The 18,653-nt window shown below is 47.0% G+C and overlaps 7 protein-coding genes across 7 annotated transcripts; 4 read left to right on the plus strand and 3 right to left on the minus strand.

The window, feature by feature from the left end:
• Nucleotides 1-196: 196 nt before the first annotated feature.
• Nucleotides 197-1,461, plus strand: N7479_008450 (Winged helix-turn-helix transcription repressor DNA-binding; the record flags this gene model as incomplete). Its single annotated transcript, XM_057256144.1, has 2 exons — nucleotides 197-355; nucleotides 403-1,461. The coding sequence occupies 2 exons, from the start codon at nucleotides 197-199 to the stop codon at nucleotides 1,459-1,461; spliced, it is 1,218 nt and encodes a 405-aa protein (XP_057110006.1).
• Nucleotides 1,462-2,131: 670 nt separating this feature from the next.
• N7479_008451 (uncharacterized protein) lies at nucleotides 2,132-3,779 on the minus strand (the record flags this gene model as incomplete). Its single annotated transcript, XM_057256145.1, has 5 exons — nucleotides 2,132-2,970; nucleotides 3,031-3,273; nucleotides 3,344-3,459; nucleotides 3,519-3,627; nucleotides 3,683-3,779. 5 exons carry the CDS (start codon nucleotides 3,777-3,779, stop codon nucleotides 2,132-2,134), a joined length of 1,404 nt encoding a protein of 467 aa, XP_057110007.1.
• Nucleotides 3,780-4,361: 582 nt separating this feature from the next.
• Nucleotides 4,362-7,732, minus strand: N7479_008452 (General amidase; the record flags this gene model as incomplete). Its single annotated transcript, XM_057256146.1, has 6 exons — nucleotides 4,362-4,519; nucleotides 4,583-5,879; nucleotides 5,946-6,432; nucleotides 6,771-7,181; nucleotides 7,239-7,553; nucleotides 7,617-7,732. 6 exons carry the CDS (start codon nucleotides 7,730-7,732, stop codon nucleotides 4,362-4,364), a joined length of 2,784 nt encoding a protein of 927 aa, XP_057110008.1.
• A 1,712-nt stretch (nucleotides 7,733-9,444) lies between these two features.
• Nucleotides 9,445-10,203, minus strand: N7479_008453 (alpha/beta hydrolase; the record flags this gene model as incomplete). The annotated part of the gene is made up of 1 exon (XM_057256147.1): nucleotides 9,445-10,203. The coding sequence occupies one exon, from the start codon at nucleotides 10,201-10,203 to the stop codon at nucleotides 9,445-9,447; it is 759 nt and encodes a 252-aa protein (XP_057110009.1).
• A 1,082-nt stretch (nucleotides 10,204-11,285) lies between these two features.
• N7479_008454 (cytochrome P450) lies at nucleotides 11,286-13,005 on the plus strand (the record flags this gene model as incomplete). Its single annotated transcript, XM_057256148.1, has 3 exons — nucleotides 11,286-12,104; nucleotides 12,165-12,504; nucleotides 12,572-13,005. 3 exons carry the CDS (start codon nucleotides 11,286-11,288, stop codon nucleotides 13,003-13,005), a joined length of 1,593 nt encoding a protein of 530 aa, XP_057110010.1.
• A 1,180-nt stretch (nucleotides 13,006-14,185) lies between these two features.
• N7479_008455 (cytochrome P450) lies at nucleotides 14,186-15,456 on the plus strand (the record flags this gene model as incomplete). The annotated part of the gene is made up of 2 exons (XM_057256149.1): nucleotides 14,186-14,629; nucleotides 14,677-15,456. 2 exons carry the CDS (start codon nucleotides 14,186-14,188, stop codon nucleotides 15,454-15,456), a joined length of 1,224 nt encoding a protein of 407 aa, XP_057110011.1.
• Nucleotides 15,457-17,303: 1,847 nt separating this feature from the next.
• Nucleotides 17,304-18,439, plus strand: N7479_008456 (uncharacterized protein; the record flags this gene model as incomplete). Its single annotated transcript, XM_057256150.1, has 3 exons — nucleotides 17,304-17,618; nucleotides 17,672-18,077; nucleotides 18,138-18,439. 3 exons carry the CDS (start codon nucleotides 17,304-17,306, stop codon nucleotides 18,437-18,439), a joined length of 1,023 nt encoding a protein of 340 aa, XP_057110012.1.
• Between the last annotated feature and the right edge of the window lie 214 nt (nucleotides 18,440-18,653).

An 18,653-nucleotide genomic window follows, 5' to 3' on the forward strand; every position in this document is an offset into this window, starting at 1 on the left:
TATTCGAAACACTTGTAGGACTCCGGGGAGTAAAGACGCGAATAGATCACCATGTATTGAGGGCGTACCGGGTGGGACGGCACACCTCAACGGAAAATGGTACCAGTGCTACCCCAAGCCCTCTGAGATATTTAATCTGAGTCCTCTTGCATGGTGTGTTATATTGATATCTAAATCTACACGTTATACTTCAAGCATGGATCCCTTTCTAATTCTGAACCAAATCGCCTCCACAGGAAAAGCATTCAAAGAAAATGAACCCGGTTCACGAGAAGCTCTCATCGCACATAGCCGTGCGCTGGTGGCTGCACTTGAAATCCCAAGTGAATTTATCCAGCGCACTTTCTGGGCAGAGGTAAGAAGACCAGTTCCATTCCGGTGTCATAAAACTTCCCCCAATAGCCCAACGAGCAAGCTCAAACTGTGCTACAGCCAGCCCAGTCGGCGATAATTCGGCTTGCTGTAGACGTACATCTATTCCAGCACCTTCAAGAAGCAGCATCAGGTCTCAGCCCGGTAGCTCTGTCTGAGAAAACAGGCGTGGAAGTCGACCTCCTGGCCCGTCTTGCGCGGCATCTAGTTGCCATGAACGTGCTAGTCTTCCACTCCGGTGCGTTCCACAGCACAGCATTGAGCAACGCTCTTGCCGAAGAACGATACCAGCACAGTATTGTGTGCTGTTATGAAAACTCGCGGCTAGCGCTGGGCGGGCTGCCGACTTACTTCAAGAAAAATGCATACCGGTCTCCGACCCCCGGCGGCACAGATGGACCCTTTCAGGACGCACATGGGACAGACTTACGGTTCTTTGACTGGATTGTTGCCGCGCCGCCACGGCTGCAGCTTTTTGATTCGTTTATGAGTGTCTACAGGGCTGGGAAGGCGAATTGGTTCGAGGAGAAGTTTTATCCTGTTTCCCAACGGCTGGTTTGTGGGTTTGATGCGGAGATTAGTGATGGTTTGTTGGTTGATATCGGTGGTGGACGGGGTCATGATGTTACTGCCTTTGTGGCACTTCATGGAGACCTGCCTGGGAAGGTTGTGCTCCAGGACCGTGAGCCTGTTATTGCAAGTATTTTGGATAGTGCTGAGGGGAGGGTATTCGAAGTTCAGGCTTATGACTTCTTCACGCCGCAGCCTGTGAAGGGGGCGAGGGCTTATTCTTTGCATTCTATTTTGCATGATTGGTGCGATGACGATTGTGTGCGAATTTTGGAAAATCTGGTGCCTGCTTTGGTCAGGGGATATTCATGGGTTCTCTTGAATGAGATTGTTATTAGTGAGGAGAAGCCGACGCTGGCGGCGACGAGTATGGATATGATGATGTTATCACATTTTGCGGTGAGGGAGAGAACAGAGGTGGAGTGGGAGGAGATTTTGGCGAGAGTTGGTTTGAGAGTTGTTAGGATATATAATTACCCCGGTGTCGCGGAGAGTCTGATTGAGGCTCAGTTGGCATAATTTGACTTTTGATTGCTTTTTTTAAGGTATTTTTTGTGTTCCTGATGGGGTTAGTCTGACTGCATAACACTTTTAAGCCACGCATAGGTGGATTCCGACATGTCCACTCTCTAATCTCTGTTTGGAGGGTTGAAGAAAACGTTGTTATAGTCGCTGTATTGCAGCTATGCGGCCGTTTGCTGAAATGGTTTTTTTTTTAGATCAAAGACCTCCCTGTCCAAGAATATTAGTGACTCACGTTCTGGTTATCATTTACGCTCTTGCCCTGTAGTATTTGAATCAGCAGTAGCTCAATTGCCTGTTCATCGGATACTTTGCTCGGTAGAAGTAATGGATACGCCACCGAAAGAGATGGTAGCCAATGATGTATATCTTGGACGCCGGAAATTAGTAGAACGATGTGAAACTGGTCTCGAGGGTGGGATAGGCAGGGAATTGAAGGTGGTTGTGGGAAATTTGCGCAGTGCGCGATGGTATCACAAAACAGAATATCGCCCAAAGGGACTCTACAAATACATGATAGACCGAAACCTGGATTTTCACCTGTTGGTGATATTCCAGTTCATTTCGTTTTTTTTTGAAGTGACCTGCTGGCCTTGCGCGATCATAAAACATAAGAAGGACATCAAATCACACATCCGGTCAAAAGCAGCTATTAAATGTCTCCGCTTTAGATAGCCACATTGGCACAAGTAAAGGCAGGTGTGACAGATCCCGAATAGTCAGCAATGATCGCCTCAACAGCTGCATATAGCCCGGGACCCAGCAAGAACAGTCCAACCATCATGATGAGAACATTAAGTAGAGTCATAGCGGTCTTTCCCAGACCGTTGAAAAGCGATCCCCGGTTAAGCTGCCAGTATGCGACGGCAAAGTAAATGAACCCGAAGAAAGAATCAAAGGCTGCGCTGAGCAGGGAAAGAAAATCACCCATGCTGGGAATGATCTCTGCGAAAACAAACCCGAGGACCCAGACCCCGACCATGATTACCCCCCAGACACCCCATCCAATCACGGTGTGGCTGTGCGAGTGTCGGGACTTGCCGAGGACGCGGGTGTAGATCCATTTCCCGGTTACGTTGGCGTAAATCACGCCGATGACCAGGGTGGGGACGATCACGAAACCGAAGGATGATTTCTTGTATGATACGACTCCTAGACTGCCGAAAGCTGGGGCGGTTGCGTATTGACCTAGGTAGCGGAATCCAATCGCTGAAGGGACGATGAATAGGATGGCGGAGATCACGCCGAGAACGGCCAATGCTTTGGGGAAATCCTGCGGCCTTTCCATCTCCGAGATGAAGGTTGGGAATAGGATTTGCGGGACCCAGAGGTAGGTGATGTTCAACACAGCATTCATACACGCAACCCATGTTGTACCTGGCAGTGGGAAGGCATAAGTCTTCACGAGTCCGGCTGTCGGGTAGTTGCCCTTGTATCCGTAGAGAGGAGCTTCTTCAATACCGGCGAAAACGAGGAAGAGAATAATTGCGATACCCATACAGGCGGCTGTGGGGATGGTCAGTTGGAGCCACTTAAGAGCTAGAGAGGGGGTATTTAGCTACTCACATGAGAACATTGACATGAAGCTAATATGCTGTAAGGTCCGGGGCATGGACATGACAATTCCAATAACGGCCGTAATTATTGAGAAGACAGCGGTGCACATTGAGTGGTCCGAGAGGGTATTCAAGACCTTGGCGCCAGTCAGGACGTGAAATCCAATGAGAAGAATGTTGTTCGCAAGCATCATGAATGCGGAGAAGGCATAGGCAGTTTTGCTCTGTCCAAATATGTGGTATCCAAAGTCGCCTGTCGGTAATGGAGCTATTAGCTTTCATTGCACACATAAATTAGGATGCTTGGACTGTCGCAAACTCACAGATATCCATGATATGAGGATGTTTCATGATATACTTGTGCATTGTGATTGAGGTGACCCAGAAGAGGAGCCCGCATAGGACCATAGTAATGATTCCCGGAACCCATCCCAGAACACTGCGGGGAAAACTGTCAGCTTCATTGAAAACCAGTATTGGAAGGAAATGGGTACTCACGAGAGAGACCATGACTGTGCCATGATGGCCAGACAGACCTGCTCACCAGCAAGCAAGCAGGCCGTCTTCTGCCACGACATTGTCCGAAGCTTGATATCATGTTCATGGTCTGGACGAAAAATAATGTCAGCTTGGTGAGATATTCAAGGCAGGAGAATGCGCACCTGCAGCTACCAAAGCAGTGATGGTATCAAAAGAGTCTGTTCCATCAGTCTCTGTGCCCAGGACGTAGCCTGGATCCTTTTTCTCGTCCTGAGACATGTTTTCAAGATAAGATCGAGATGTGTAAGAAGGTAAGTCTAGGTAAGATCAGCCCTACGTTTATAAACAAATGAGACACACATTACACGTGGATCGAGAAACTCTTTTTTCTTCTTTTTTTTTCCTTTCTATTTTTTGCTTGTTTTTTTGCCTTTTTTTTTTTTTTTTTTGCCTTGGCGTTTAATACAAAAGTAATCCCCTTCGAGGTGAGTCCATAAACGGCCAAAGGGCAAGTATTGCGCCATAATTAAGAGCATCACGATATTGGCTTTAGCTTGTCAGGGATTAGTTCGTTTTAGTGTTATTTTAGTATTGTTCTAGTCCATTTTGATCCATTTTGATCCATTTTAGTCCATTTTAGTCCATTTTAGTCTGTTTTAGTCTGTTTTAGCCCATTTTAGCTTACTTTCGAAGGTTTGTCAGTTTTGCTTATTATTTGCTTATCATTTTGCTTATCAGCCAATTGGGTCTGATTGGACAATCGCTTTGCAATCAGAAGATAAATTAAGCGGGTTATCCCCTTTTTGGGAACAAAAAATTGTATCCAGAAATTCACTTTGCTATGTAGTACATTCGAAGAAACTACAGCTTCGCACTAGTCGAGGTCCCGTGGCCTTGGACAGCTCGATCAACAATTTCCATAGCTTGGAAAAGTTGATAATCATGCTGCTTAGGAGTGACAACCTGTACACTGAGAGGTGACCCAAGGTACACACGACGGTCAACCGTTTTCTCGTCCCCTGTCAAAGCAAATTAGCGAGAGTTCACTCGGATAACATCGAGTGTTAATATAGAAAACTTACACAACTGCCGATTAGCCTTATCCCAACTTCCTAATACAGGCGCATCAATTTCCCGTCCAAGCTCAAGATCGGATTCTGTGAATGAACGGACAGGAACCGAGCCAGCCGGGTAGTCTAGCAGCACAAACATTGAGCTGTATCCAACGGCATTGTACCGGTCGATCTCTGGGACCGGGTGTGGTGCCACAGGACAAATTATGGCGTCAACGCTTCGGGTGCCAGACGAAGCCTGTGATGTCGTCAACGTCCACATTTTCATCATCTCCTGCTCAATCTCGACACGCTGAGCTTGTAGGTTTGCCAGTTGAACCACCGTTAGAGCCTTGCCACGTTTCATACGGCCTTGTAGCCATGGAATGAGCTCCTCACCCATGCTCTCGATGAGGTCGAGCATGTGAGACCCATCGTCGACGCCCATCAGTCGACCAGCAACGCCTTGACATTTCGGTAGAACCGATAAAATGGGGATATCAACCACTTCGATGCCAGGTGTACGGCGCAGGTTGCTGGCGACTTCGTTCAAGATTCGGGTAATTGGGGGCAGAGGTGTGACCAGCCCGTCTGTCTTGAGAACACCAATAGTAAATTTGCGCGAAGGACCAAGAGTAATCGGTACCGATTGTGACGGCCAGGAGCCCGGAATACAATCTGCGCCGAATAGCTCAGCGCGAGGCACGATCTCCGCCATGACGGTGTTGATATCCGCGACAGAGCGAGCTAACGGTCCAGCTACTGCTTGCAACCCTATCCGACTCTTCCCTTCAATCTGGCCGCTCTGTTGGCCTCCGAATGGCACGCGTCCAACACTCGGTTTGAACCCGTAGATACCCTGGCACATAGCTGGTACACGAATGCTACCACCGATATCTGTGCCAAAGCCGACCATGGACCCGCGCATGGCAAGCAACGCACCCTCGCCGCCGGTGCTACCACCAGCAGTCCATTTCCAGTTGAGGGGGTTCAATGTGCGCCCGAAAAGGTGGTTGCAGCTGTCCAATGTTGCAAGGGTTTGTGGGACGTTTGTCTTTGCGATCACTACCGCGCCCAGAGACTGGAGCAGGTCTACTAGCGGGGCATTTGCTTTTGCAGGCTGGAATGCCAATGCAGATAATCCAATGCTTGAATCCACACCTTTTATATTGAATGTATCCTTCACAGATACCGGTAGCCCGTGTAAGGGCCCGATCGGGGCTCCTGTGCGCTGGAAGTGATCGTCCAGCTCCCGGGCTCGTTGCAATGCGCGATCGAAGAGGGGTTCGGTTAGACAGCGGGTGAGTTGTTGGGCGATGGCTGCTCTCTACAGTATATCATATATAATATTAATGACATGATCGGAGAAGGATTAGCTATTATGCGAGCACACCTTGCAAAACCCTCGCACCACGTCCTCGGCTTTCAACCGACCCCCTGTCATCTCCGCTACAAGGCTCCGCACGTCATATTTCTCCGTTATTTCCAACTCCTTGGGTGTAAGTATACCACAAGTTCGAGGAATATCCATCACCCTGACTCGTTGGTAACTTTTTGGGCCCACGGTGATCGACTCAGAAAATGAGAGCATCCCCTCAGGGATGCTGTGTGTGGGCAACCGCCATTCGGTAGGGATAGCTGCAGCAAGCTCGGCTTGCTTGCGCTGGGCAACAGCAAGATAACGGGGTTTCTGGGAGGTCATGGTAGATGTGTTGAAAGATTGGAAGACATCGCGGAGAGGGGTGGGTTTTAATGCGGGGGCGGGGAATGAGGAGAACATCAACCTCGGCCCAGATGTTGGAGAAGGAGTATTTGTCCACGGGTAGTTACTTTGAGCCAAAAGAACATCCTGATCGACTGGATGCTCCCAAAACATATATCTATAGATTTTACATATGTACAATGTAACCCCAATCAACTTGGATAGGCAGGTGTACTCTTTGAAGATCTCGGCAAAAAGCAGAGTTCGGGTGTCCGAAATCAAAACTTCCTGAACGGGCCAGAAGCCACCCGCCTTATACCAATTCTAGAACTTATGAAGCTTTTCATTCCGATACATTTCCATCAGGGCCTCTGGTTAGGCATTCTAATTCCATTTGATGATGGGGCTTTACATCGGAACATGAATCAGGCTAGTATTTTGATCTTTCTCTGTCTATGGAAAATGTGATCCAGTATCACCTGTAACACCTATAACAACATCAAATCAAAAACTTACAGTCTGCCCTTGAGTACAGCTCCACCATCTGTGGCAATGACGGCTCCATTCAAATGACTCGAAGCCCGAGATCCGAGGAAGACAACCAAACCAGCAATATCCTCAGGCTTGCCAAGCCGACCATTCGGTGAGTATTTCGCAAGATCCTGCATACCGCCCTTTGCCTCAATAAGTCCAGCAGCCATCTTCGAGGGATAGAAACCAGGTGCAATAGCATTGGTCAGGATATGGCGTGGTCCAAGCTCGACGGCCAAGTTCTTCGCCAGATGGATCGCAGCCGCCTTGGAAGCAGAGTAGGCCGGAGTTCCATTCTCGCCAATTGAGCCAATCCCAATACCTGCTACAGAGGCGGTGATAATAACGCGGGATGGATCTTCCATGGTTGCCTTTGCTGTAAGGAGAGGGGCGAATCTAGTTCGATGTTAGAATCGTGTCTCATCCTTGGTTTCAGGTAAGATAGTAACATACTTCTGGATCGTGTAGAACACGCTCTTCACATTCAAATCCATAACCTTGGAGAACATCTTCTCGGGGTATGTATCGAAATTCTCGCCCCATGTTGCACCGGCATTGGCGAAGAGAATGTCAACATGGTCTGTAGTCTTGCCAACTTCAGCGACAAGTCGATCTAGCTCGTTCATATCCGAGCTGTCGACCGGCACAGAGATAGCTTGTGCTCCGGGCCGCTTGTTAGAAATGGCGTTGAGAGCTGCGACTGCTTCGTCGCAGCCTGCCTTCTTGCGGGAGGTGATGTAGACCTTCGAGCAGCCAGCTTGGAGGAGACTATAGAGATGTGTGAGAATTGCCCATTAACAGATATTTTGATAAAGTGATAGAGAAATATACCCTGAGGCTGCATGTAGTCCTAGTCCCCGGGAACCACCTGTTACAACAGCGACCTTGCCCTCAAGGGAGAAGATGCTGGAAAAGTCGGAGAGATTGACTTGTTCGGCGGCGGACATTATGGAATTGATTAAAAGTCAAGTGCGAGGATTGGAAACGAAGAGTGAAGGGAGACTTTAAGAGTGTTCGTTCCTCGGTTTATGAGCGAAATGGCCGAGGCAACCCCGCTTGGAAAACTGAAGTAGTCTATTATCGTCAGTGCGCTAGTACATCATTTTGCTCGTAGATTATCAACTCTGCACAAAGCCTTTGAATTATGTTGGGATACAGAGTCGCGGATCATGTATGCATTATAGTAAATTTTTCTTACCATGCGTCAAATTAGCTCTTAAAAGATCCAATTTGTACACAACTCTATTTCTATCCAGCGGTAGACCAGCAATTTTCTCAAACCACTATGATTACTATCAGATTTCTAGTAATTCATGCTACATGTTATTGGCGATGGTAGCAGCCTCAAGTACCTCCAGTCCTGCTTGAGTGCGAACAAGGAGCCGGCGAGCGATACTAGTATTCGGGCTCAGGGTAGATTGACCACCTGGGTCTTGGGGGGATGGGAGCATAGTACTCCACGCAGCGCCCATCATTGCAATTGAAATGGCAGCTTTCGTATCCCGTCACATAGGGGCAGTCGGCAACTCGCACACAGTGAGGAAATGATGGGAACTGCACATAGCACTAGCAGGGGGGTTTGCAAACTCCCCCACTAGCATAGTGCAATGTCACACTTGTTGACTCTTCTTGCTAGTATGTACATACTCCTGGCACCCATATACCTAACGGGAATAGCACTAGCGGATGATCAATACAGTCACATAAAGCTCAAGCAGATGCTGTTAGAAAATGCCTATCATGTATATCTCCGCGTATCGTTCACATTTAGAGCTCCGCAAAGCCCATAAAGCCCATAGCCCACCCCAACCCAACCCGCCAATGGGCTGGGCTTTGGGCCCTACCTTCGGGCCCACCGGTGGGTTATGGGCCTGAGGAGAAGCCCACTGGAGGTTAATGGGCCCCCAAAATGGGCCCTAAACAGTAAAAATATACCGAGAATTCAGAAGTTGAACCTCTTGTTAGGGTTTTTAAAATTACCCTTCGTTTTACCCCCGTTTCTGGGCCTTACTCTAAAGGTACTGTTTGATTGGTTTAAATGGTTTAGGATTAATTACTAATTATCTCTCTATAACTAACTAACTATCACGTTTAAAAACGCGAGAAAGCGCGTTCTTTAGATAACTTATAAATTACAGAAGTTCACTTAGAAAGTAGTAGAGAGTAGTATGTAGTATTCCTACAAATCCAAAATATATATCGAGTATCAAAACATTGATATCATCCTATTTTCGTAGTATCTCGACCTCTACCCGTCAGATTTTATCCAAAATTGAAATATATACTTATATAGCTATTAGAATTCTAAATTCTAAATTCATACTCTATATAAGTAGTAGAAGAGTTAGAATATAATATTGTCTAGCGATTACAAGACGCAGGTTGAACCCCTCTCAATTGGCTTTAATGGGGGCCTTATGGGCCCCCAAAAATGGGCTGTGGGTTGGGTTGGGCTTCGAAGGTTAGGCCCACAGCCCACTGCTGGTTGGGCTATGGGCTTTGCGGAACACTATAAATCACATTGGTAAAAAAATATAGAATAGCAAAGGACAAGCTTGTGGAAGCATCGATGCAACAACCCGTAAGGTTTCAGATCAAAACACTGCCATACATCCTCTTCGAAGGCGGAAAGCAGGGACAAGCTTGGTACGAACGATTTTCACAGTCCTTTAATAAAATTCGCTTGCATATCCGCCAATATCTCGTAGTCTGCTCCACTCAGAACGTCAAGATGACCCTTCCCTTCCGCCACGTAGGCCGTCTTCGGCTCCGGGAAACTGTCGAATAACGCCCGCTGGTGAACAGCGGGTGAAATCGTATCATTTTCCGGGATGATCATGAGTACTCTTGTTTTCGAAAGGTACTTCATGATCTCGAAGGGTTGCCAGGCCATCATCTTGTAATAACTTTGCAGAGTTGTTCGATTCTCGTAGTTAGGTGCTCCTCTAAATTTGGCATTTACCATGTAGTCATATTCCATTTTGTCGGCGCCAATTCCCATGCCGGCGGGATTTCGCCCCTGTTCTGTCAGGACAGAAAGGGTAACTGGTGGGTTACCGACCACCTGTGATTCTCGGTCCTGCATGCATCTGGCAAGAACTTTGGGAAGCATGTGAGGTTCAGGTTGCATGCCAGTCAACGGGCACACTGCGATGCAACACCTGGCTCGTTTGTCTAAGGCGGCCGCATTGAGGGCCACAAGGCCAGAGAAGGACATTCCCCAGAACGAGATATTGTCTGGGTCGACGATGGCATGTTTTTTAAGGAAGGTAAGAGCATCAGAGTAGTCCGAAATCTGAGCTAATGGATCTATGTTGTTGCGGGGCAGACCATCGCTTTCGCCCAGCGTGCGAGGATCGTAAACTAAGGCAGTGACATTGGAATGCTGGAACGACTGTGCTACTTCCGAGACGAACATCTCTTTAACACAGTTGAACTAGATATATTCAGCACACGGAGCCACGCACAGGGGACAAGGGACATTACCCCGGGTGTTATAATGACAGCTGGGCCATGACTTTGTGCTGGAAAGAGCCATCCGCGAATTTTGAGGCCATCAAGAGTGGGGAACTCAACATTTTGTCGAGGAGGAAATGCCCGACCAGGCATTGCGAAAGGAATGTATAACCGGTGAGGTTTATGGTCGAAAGAAGAGAGGTCTGTGAATATGTTGGCAGAAGGGAATTTTGGAACTATTGGCAACGAAGTTTGAACGGCTGAAGAATATATGTAATGTGAAGATTCTCAAGTCCCGCTTCCTAGCGGAGCCAAAGATTAGTATAATCTTTAATTATCTATACTTAGATACTAGATACGCACCTAAGACCTTGATGTATATGAGATATTTAATAATCGGAAAGATTCCTTAATTTACAGGCTTAATGAAGAGACTATCCCGCAACCGATTCCTAAAGGATTCCTCGTACATCGTTATGCAAAACATATTCCTGCAGGATTCCTCATACATTATTGTCGTATTTCTGCAGGATTCTTCATATATCGTTATTCACACACAAAAACTACTCCTGCAGGATTCCTCGTACAGTGATCCACAACCTAATCCTACAAGATTATGCATACATCGTTACATATAGACGAGAATTCTACCTAAATATACGCTACATTGCTGATTATGTAGTTGGCGAAAAATCAAATAAGGCAGTGAATTTATCCATCTAACTTTATACCATGCGATTGGAAACCAAGTACGCTCACTAGTAAAAACACTGAATGACACATTCTGCATAGGCTGAAAAGTCTGAAATATCTGAATACTAGGCTCTCGGGGGCTGGGAGCTATCTTGTGCTACTTGTGCAAGTAGTAAGATCCACGTCAGAGTTTCTTAGTTACGGTTGGAATGCCTCTTCCTCAACATGCGACTCCAATAGAGTGAACACCAAGGAAGGCTTGCCAATGTACATATATCATCATGTTGCCTAAGATAACGCAAGTTCCATTATCTTTGAATACAAGACTTTTATTTCAATTCATCTACCAAGATGTTCGAGCTCTTTTATGATTACTCGCCAAAAGCAATGGCGTTAGGCGCATCTGCTGCAGCCGTCGCTACCTACAGCCTGACGCTGACGATTTACCGTCTATTTTTCCATCCTCTTGCTAAGATTCCTGGTCCTAAGCTCTGTGCTATCACAGGCTGGTATGAGATCTTTTGGGACGTTCTTCTTGGAGGCCAATTTACCTTCAAGGTGGAAGAATGGCATAAGAAATACGGTATTGGCCTTTCCTGTCCACCTATTCTTCCTTCGCTCACTGAAGTAGGCCCGATCATGAGAATCGGTCCTAACGAAGTACACTTTAATGATCCTGACTTCTATAACGAGCTGTACCCGACGATAGGTGCCATGTACGAGAAGCCTGCCCAGTGGCGCTGGCGATTTGGTTGCGGCACTGCAATTTTTGATACCATCGGCCACGAGCACCACGCCCAGAGAAAAGCTCCTGTCGCTGCTTTCTTCTCGCGTCAGAAAATCCTCCATTTAAGCAGCTTTATCCAGGACCAGACTAATATCTTAGTCAGCCGGATCCGGGATAACCATAAAGGGCAAGTTATCTGTGCTAACGAGGCTTTTGATGCATTGACTATGGATATCATTGGCTACTACGCCTTCGGATTGTCTTATAATTCCATTCAGTATCCGCAGTTCAAGGCACCGTACTGTAACGTCACGGCGGACATTGCCCGCATGGTCCATGTGGGGGCTCACTTCCCCTGGGTCTTCAAGATTCTCAATGTTTTGCCGGAGAAGTACATCACCAACCTGCTGCCTCCTATGTCAAAGATATTCATGTTCAGAAAGGTACATTAAGATCTGATTAGGGCGGCACTATCGTTAGTTTTTAATCATATTGGTCGATAGGAAATCGGTTCGCAGATCCGTCGGATTAAAAAGAACAAAGAGTACCTGGATAAGAATGTGAATGAGCATCGAACTGTTTTCCATGAGATCCTCAACTCCGACCAACCCGCTTGCGAGCTCAACGAGGGCCGCCTCTATCACGAAGCCCTCAGTCTTGTCGGCGCAGCCCTCGAGACGTCAAAGAGGACCACTGCGCTGGCTGTTTATTACATCCTTGCCACTCCAGGCGTAGAGACCACTCTTCGCGCTGAGCTCATCGCTGCCATGCCAGATAAGACAAAAAGCCTGTCTCTCCCCGAGCTGGAGGCTCTGCCGTACCTAAACTCAGTTATCAGAGAAGGTAAGCCTTTCCCCTCCTTTCTCTCAACTGTGCCAACCTCAAAGAACATGTGGCTGAATTACATCAGCCCTCCGCTTGGCCATTGGCGTCTCCCAGCGCATGCGTCGTTATTCTCCAACCGAGACCATTACGTATAAAGACTACACTATCCCGCCGAACACTGTCTTTGGAATGTGCCACTGGGAGCAGCTCCGCGATGCGCGTATTTGGGACCGCTCGACCGAATTTTTTCCTGAACGCTGGCTAGGAGAGCGGCCGCTGGCGCTCAACGGCCAACCACTTAACAAGTACTTTGTGCCGTTTCATCGCGGCCCGCGTATGTGCCTGGGAAAGGAATTCGGTATGGCGCAGCTGAACATCGGGCTTGCTACATTGTTCCGCCAGGAGGATATCAAGCTTGAGTTGTACGAGACAGACAGCAAGGATGTGGATGTTGTGGCAGACTTTTTTGTGCCTTTGACGATGAAGGAGAGCCAGGGGGTGAGGGTTTCGGTGAAATGAGAGACTGATATTTCCTCAGCCTACTGCAAGGTCCGGAGCGAATATACGTTTAGCACTATTGTATAGAAATCATCGTTGGATGCTATGAAAAGTTTGTAGGTGGTCACGCACGCTTTGAGTCGAGTCAGGTGAGATTTTCCTTTTGGCAGAGTGTACGGAGTAGAGCAGAAAAGACTCGATAGTGTGCCAAGATCTACCTTGCATGCTCTGGATGACCGCTACTCTCATGAAAGCAACCTTGGGATATTCATACATCTAGAGGCTGAGCATCGATGGATATTTCTATACTTCTAAGATATTATCATTCGTGCGCAGTGTATTAGGGTAACGTGGTATCGCGTGAAATAAATTGAGTGCTCGCTCTAAAAAGTCCCAAGTCAGTTGAACACCACCTCGTATTTGCTGCATGTGGTGGGGCAGGCAGAGTAGAAGTGACAGGAAGTCGAAAGGATTTGAAGGAATTCGATAGATAGGTCAAATATAGACCCGTTTTGGAGAATCCTGATTTCTGCAGATCAGTAAGCGCAATCACCTTCCAAGGTTATATCACGGGGCTGGAATTAGTCCATGGGAAGAAGCAGGAAACCTTTCGAATCTATCCTTCCGGACACTCCTGAAGTCAACAATACCTACCTGCGTAACCCCGCCAAGACATCCGAATATATAAAAGAAAACGTACGGAAGATACTGCTGCTAAGAGAAAAATCGTACCACCAGACGGAAAAAGTGCCTTGTTTGCACATTCAAACCGAAGAATCCAACTCTCGCCAGCCTTCGGAATCCAGTATCTTGATTGCACCTCAAATCACAACAATGTATCATCTTATCTCGCTGATCGGTCTTCTGGGTTTTGCTTATACTCTAGCACTTGTCATATATCGCCTTTTTTTTCAGTCCCCTTGCGAAGTTCCCAGGCCCGAAGCTCGCTGCTGTGACAGGATGGGTCGAGACTTACTACCAGCTCTGTCACGGGGAAGGTGGCCAATTTATATTTCTCTACAAAGAGTGGCATCGTCAATACGGTAGAAACCTTTCTGACAACAGCCGTGAGCATTTCATTGGACTCACAGCATATCTAGGTCCCATAATTCGCATCAATCCATGGGAGGTTCATATTTCGGATTCGTGTTTTTTCGAAATCTTGTACTCCACAAACCGCCCATTGAGGAAGCTCCCACATATGGCCAGGGTCTTCGAAAATGAGCTATCGGGGTTCTCCACCGTGGATCCAGAATTGCACAAGATTCGGAGGAAGGCTTTGAATCCGTTCTTTTCGAAGGGCGAGCTGCTGAAAAGAGGCCCCAAAATCCAGTTGGTGATGGACAGGCTTTCTGAGCGCCTTGAACAGGACTTTCTCGGCCATTCGGACAGAGTGGTCTGCATTAACGACATGTGGAGTGTGTACACCGCCGATTTGATTGCAGAATATGCATTTGAACGGCGCTATAATTTCATCGACCGGCCAGATTTCAAGGCCGATTTCACTAAAGCCTTAGTGCACCTTTCGGAACCGACGCACTTGGCCCAACAGTTTCCATGGCTCACAGATTTATTGAAGGCACTGCCAAATTCGGTGCTTGAATCATTGCATCCGCACATTGCTGCTTTCAACAAATTCAAAGCTGTAAGTTATCGATAAGAGTTTTTAAAAGGGCCTGCTGACCAAGATAGGACATCCTAGACCAAGTCAGAATCGCAAAAGCCAACTCTGAGAAAGATCTTTCTGAAGACGACACAGTGTTCCGCGCAATCTTCAGCTCGAACCTTCCAGACGCCGAGAAATCTATTGAAAGAGTTCACCAAGAAGCAATCGCAATGGCAGCTGCAGGTACAGAAACTGTCGCAGCCACCCTATCTGTCGCGACCTTCCATATCCTCAACAACCCGCATATTCGGAGACGGCTTGACGAGGAATTGGCTGCTGTCCTACCTGATTCCCGGTCGTTAGATGCCTCAATGCCTAGTCTTGAGATCCTATGGCAGCTACCATACCTCACTGGGATCATCAACGAGGCGCTTCGACTGTCATATGGTATGTACGCGCGCATCTCTCGCACTTCGGACATACCAATTCAGTATGGTGAGTGGGTAATACCACCCGGAGTGATCTTCAGCATGGATATAGCCCCGGCGCACCACGACGAGAGAATCTTCCCCGACTCCTACAATTTCAAACCTGAGCGATGGCTCAACAGTCCGCAGGCTTTCGACGGGAAGCCACTGACACGGTATCTCTTCAGCTTCAGTCGGGGCACCCGAAGCTGTCTTGGCATGCAACTAGCTCTCGCCGAGATGTATATTGCCATTCCGTCGTTCTTCTCGCGCTTCGATGCTGATCTGTTCGACACTGACCTGACTGATATCACGTTTGTTCGGGATCGGTTTGTGCCGCGACCAAGGATCGGGAGTAAGGGAGTGAGGGTGAAGAAGCTCGAAGCTAGGGGTGTCTAGTTGTCAGATAATAGAGCAGCTTGAAAATAATGCTTTCATGGTATTTGCGGACAGCAAGGTTGGGGAGGAAGCGAGTTGGTTTCAATTCCCTTCACCCTGACCCTGGTGACGACGAATAGCGATTCCCCAATTGTATCTCCACGGCAGTTTATTTTCGCGTCCCCCCTGCTTTATCATTATCTTTCAGACTATCTCCCCACGGCTGTGCCTTCCAACCATATATAATCGGCCTTTGCTACGTACGTGTGTAGCTATAGGCGAAGGTTTCGCTCGTGTGGTGTGGGATACTCGTGCATGAAATAGACTGATCGCTCAAAAATAGTGCAAATCATCACGATTGGTTCTCAGGGATAGTCGAGAATGTTGGTAGGAGCTAAAAAGCATGTTGATGCTCCAGGGCTAGTTTGTCTGCTTTGTTTACATGTTTGCCTTGTTTGCCTTGTGGTATATTGGGTCACACTGCCCAGGTGTGGTTGCATTGGTGGTGTTTTGTCATCCCTCTCTATGGATGAGATCTTCCTACTACCATCTTTACATATTTAGTACATTGAATTGATTGCACTCTTTATTTATTGAAGCTCTGGTACTTACCGCGTGAATAGATACTGACATATGGCAAACATATTACTTACAATCTCCATGTATATTCCTAAAGAATTTCTCGTACACATTCCTGTAGGATCCCTCGTACCGTACATCGTCATCTACAACCTATGTACTCCTGCAGGATTCCTCGTACGTCTAAGACATAAGAGGAGATACGTACGCACTATTTTTAAGGAATGCTTATATTAAAAAAAATCAGGCATGGGAAATTTCGCTATCCAGCCTTAGACTTCACTTACTGCTTAAAAAAGACCCTGAGATGAGGTCGAGCAGAGTTTTTTTTAACCAAATAATAATACGAAGGATTCAGAGGCATGGCGGAAAATATGCAAGACCAGTTAGCTGCAGGGCCAGGCATCATGATTTAGTCAAGTTTTACACTAAGCTAGAATAATTACTGTACTCGACTCTTAGGTGCATTATTCGATACCGCCTGTTGCTAGTGGAGAACTAAATCGAATGGCAATAAGAATGGCAAGGAAAGTCAGAATACTTAGATAACGACACACTCACCTAGTCAAAGCAGAGTGCATTTTTCTCAACATGCTTACTCTGCTCTCCTTGGCTAGCGGGGTAATGGTCCATCTCTCTGTATTTAGGCACGGAGAATGGGAGATCAGATCTCCTACGATAATCCTCAGCTATCTACTTACTGCACTTGGAGGGACCTTGTGGCTCAGTGCATCAAGGCTAGCAGCCACCAGCGGCGTATTTAATATTGGGTCTACTGAATTCCTCCACCTTCTTGCATTTCATATCACGGGGCTCTTTACTAGCATCACCATTTACCGGCTTTTCTTCCATAGGCTTTCTAGTTTTCGGGGACCGTTCATCGCGCGACTCTCGAATTTCTACCTGACATGGTTATCGGCGAAGAGACTTCATCTTCATGATGAAATTGATGTGTTGCATTCCCGATATGGAGACTACGTTAGGACAGGTGAAATATCATCATGCCACCCAGATATATGAACTGACATCATTCAGGACCTCGAGAGCTTTCTATAATTGATCCTGAGTGCGTGCAAGCTATCTATGGTTCACAAACTAGATGCACCAAGGGCCCGGTATATACGCTTCTGGATCCGCGAACGAATCTCTCCTCGACGAGAAACCTAATCGAGCATGCTAGAAGACGCCGCACATGGGATCGAGGTTTTAGTACAGCAGGTAATTGAGTCACCTAATTGCCCAGCATATGTTATTGACAATGTGGTTTAGCTTTGCACACCTATGAGCCAATGATACAAGGCCTGACAGAAGACCTTCTCAACATCATAGATGAATTGTCGGAGAGCCCTATCAACATTACTGAATGGATTGACAAATATGCTTTCGAAGTCATGGGGCAATTGACCTTTGGAAAGCCATTCAATATGTTGAAAGAACGGAAAGAGGCCTACTTCTTGGAGGTAATTCGACAAGACATGAATGCTATTGGGTATCTGCTCAACTTACCTTGGCTTTCATATCTGTTTATGAGGATCCCAGGGCTAAATCAGAATCATTTGAAATTTTGGAAGTGGATTGAAAATGAATTCACGCAAAGGATATCAGTGAGTAACGTTTCCTGATCTATCCTCTCAAATTCCTTTTGACACATATGAAGAGAGGGCAAAAACGACCTGATGTCTTCAATTGGCTCCATAAAGCATACCTGGATGGGCCTCAGACAAGCTCAGACACTCTGAAGCTGCATGGAGATGGATATCTCGTGATCGTTGCAGGTAGCGACACGACTGCTTCGACCATTACTCATATGCTCTTCTACCTGGCCTGCAACAAGCCTCTCACGCGAAAGCTTCAAGCTCAGTTAGACAAACTAGATGAACTGAAAGATGAAACCCTCCGCGATGTTGAACTGTTAGATGCGTGCATCAATGAAACTCTTCGGCTGTGCCCGGCAGTCCCAGCTGGAGTCCAACGAGAAACCCCGGAGGAAGGAATCCATATCGGTGATCGATATGTCCCAGGAAAGACGATAGTTAAAGTCCCAATGTATACTCTCTTCCGAGGTGAGCGAATTATTCCGAACCAAATTGTTCCTCACGTCTGAACAACCTTCTCTTTCACAGACCCCAGATCCTTCGAACAGCCAAACGAGTTCATTCCAGAACGTTTCACGACTCGCCCTGAGCTTTTAAAAGACAAGTCTGCCTTTATTCCTTTTCTCACTGGTTCCTACGCATGTGTAGGTAGACGACTTGCACTTATGGAGGTGCGCCGTGCCATCGCTGCCATAATTTGCAGATATGATATTGCGCTTGGCCCGGATCAGACAGAGGAGGGCTTTCTCGACGGGAAGGTCGATGCCTTCACCTTGGTCGCTGCATCTTTAAGCTTGAAGTTTACCAGGCGACACCAGTCGAAGTCATAGTTGAACGTTCTTCCTGTAAAGTCAGACAACGCTCGAATCGGATGATTGAGAACGAGCGAGCTATGTAAAGAAGACAAACTTCTAGCAGGACATATCTAATACAAAACTTCGGCGAGTGGAATTGGAAGAAAAAAATTGTAAACAGACAGGCCAGGTTGTGAGGACGGTGCAATAAGTTCTTCTTGATACCAGATATGGGTAAAAGAATTTACAG

The sequence above is a fragment of the Penicillium vulpinum genome (assembly GCF_028829585.1).
Source record: "Penicillium vulpinum strain IBT 29486 chromosome Unknown utg000003l_segment0_segment0, whole genome shotgun sequence".
In the NCBI taxonomy this organism is placed as follows: domain Eukaryota; kingdom Fungi; phylum Ascomycota; class Eurotiomycetes; order Eurotiales; family Aspergillaceae; genus Penicillium; species Penicillium vulpinum.